This window comes from Saprolegnia diclina, assembly GCF_000281045.1.
Source record: "Saprolegnia diclina VS20 unplaced genomic scaffold supercont1.347, whole genome shotgun sequence".
NCBI classification, from domain to species: Eukaryota; Oomycota; class Saprolegniomycetes; order Saprolegniales; family Saprolegniaceae; genus Saprolegnia; species Saprolegnia diclina.
In genome coordinates, this window is record NW_008246414.1 from 1 (window position 1) to 1,536 (window position 1,536).

The 1,536-nt window shown below is 57.9% G+C and overlaps 2 protein-coding genes across 2 annotated transcripts; one reads left to right on the forward strand and one right to left on the reverse strand.

Moving 5' to 3' along the window:
- Positions 1–31: 31 nt before the first annotated feature.
- Positions 32–278, reverse strand: SDRG_17416 (hypothetical protein; the record flags this gene model as incomplete). The annotated part of the gene is made up of 2 exons (XM_008623658.1): positions 32–115; positions 168–278. 2 exons carry the CDS (start codon positions 276–278, stop codon positions 32–34), a joined length of 195 nt encoding a protein of 64 aa, XP_008621880.1.
- A 744-nt stretch (positions 279–1,022) lies between these two features.
- On the forward strand, positions 1,023–1,505 carry SDRG_17417 (hypothetical protein; the record flags this gene model as incomplete). Its single annotated transcript, XM_008623659.1, has 3 exons — positions 1,023–1,137; positions 1,253–1,347; positions 1,422–1,505. The coding sequence occupies 3 exons, from the start codon at positions 1,023–1,025 to the stop codon at positions 1,503–1,505; spliced, it is 294 nt and encodes a 97-aa protein (XP_008621881.1).
- Positions 1,506–1,536: the final 31 nt, after the last annotated feature.

Sequence of the window (1,536 nt, forward strand, 5' to 3'; positions counted from 1 at the left end):
ACGATCCTTCCGGTTGAAACCTTGATACATTTCACTTCAGGTCGACCTCGAGCTTGTTGGTGAGTTCGAGCACCTTGTTTTCGTACTCGCGCTTCACTTCCGTGAGCACGTGGATCTAAACCACACGGCGTTGGTCGAGGGATCGAACCTGTCCAGAAGCAAGCTACATGGTCATCTCGTATACAGTACATGCGCACCAAAGCACTGGGCGTAAATGTCTTCGCGGACGGGGCAGATCCGCTTTCGCGGGCTTGGCGCTTGAGGAGCTTGGCGGCCATTTGCTCCTCCAAGCATCATCGTATATTAAAACACGTTGCTCGCATGCAAAGCCGTCCACGTTCACGTTACTCAAACAAAGACGTCGCTAAAACCAAGACGTGTGCGGGCGAGTTGGCGGACGCTGCTGCGGGTCCGTCTGGCACGGCGGCAACGCCTGCGCGGCCGCCTGTGGTGCGTGGTGCTGCGGTACCGTGACCGGCGTCGTGAACGGCATCGGCGAGACAGCAGGTGGCATTGCTTCGTGAGGCGTCGGACAAGGTTGCACAGGCGAGTTGGGTGGTTTGGCGGCCCCAAAGGGCTGCAATACGGTCGCTGCTACATGATTCGGGCGTTTCCCTGGTCTCGATCACACGTGCATCAGCAACCGTCGCCATCTCCTCGAAGCCTCGTTTCTCGCAGGTGTCGACATGGACGAGAAGCGTCTTCGATACGTTTGAAGTCAGCGACAAGCCCGTCTGGCAGCAGTGCTATGGTCTCGTGCGCGTCCATTTTGTCGCGCACGAGACCAAAGCACTGCTGCCAGACGGGCTTGTCGCTGACTTCAAACGTATCGAAGACGCTTCGCGTCCATGTCGACACCTGCGAGAAACGAGGCTTCGAGGAGATGGCGATGGTTGCTGATGCACGTGTGATCGAGACCAGGGAAACGCCCGAATCATGTAGCAGCGACCGTATTGCAGCCCTTTGGGGCCGCCAAACCACCCAACTCGCCTGTGCAACCTTGTCCGACGCCTCACGAAGCAATGCCACCTGCTGTCTCGCCGATGCCGTTCACGACGCCGGTCACGGTACCGCAGCACCACGCACCACAGGCGGCCGCGCAGGCGTTGCCGCCGTGCCAGACGGACCCGCAGCAGCGTCCGCCAACTCGCCCGCACACGTCTTGGTTTTAGCGACGTCTTTGTTTGAGTAACGTGAACGTGGACGGCTTTGCATGCGAGCAACGTGTTTTAATATACGATGATGCTTGGAGGAGCAAATGGCCGCCAAGCTCCTCAAGCGCCAAGCCCGCGAAAGCGGATCTGCCCCGTCCGCGAAGACATTTACGCCCAGTGCTTTGGTGCGCATGTACTGTATACGAGATGACCATGTAGCTTGCTTCTGGACAGGTTCGATCCCTCGACCAACGCCGTGTGGTTTAGATCCACGTGCTCACGGAAGTGAAGCGCGAGTACGAAAACAAGGTGCTCGAACTCACCAACAAGCTCGAGGTCGACCTGAAGTGAAATGTATCAAGGTTTCAACCGGAAGGATCGT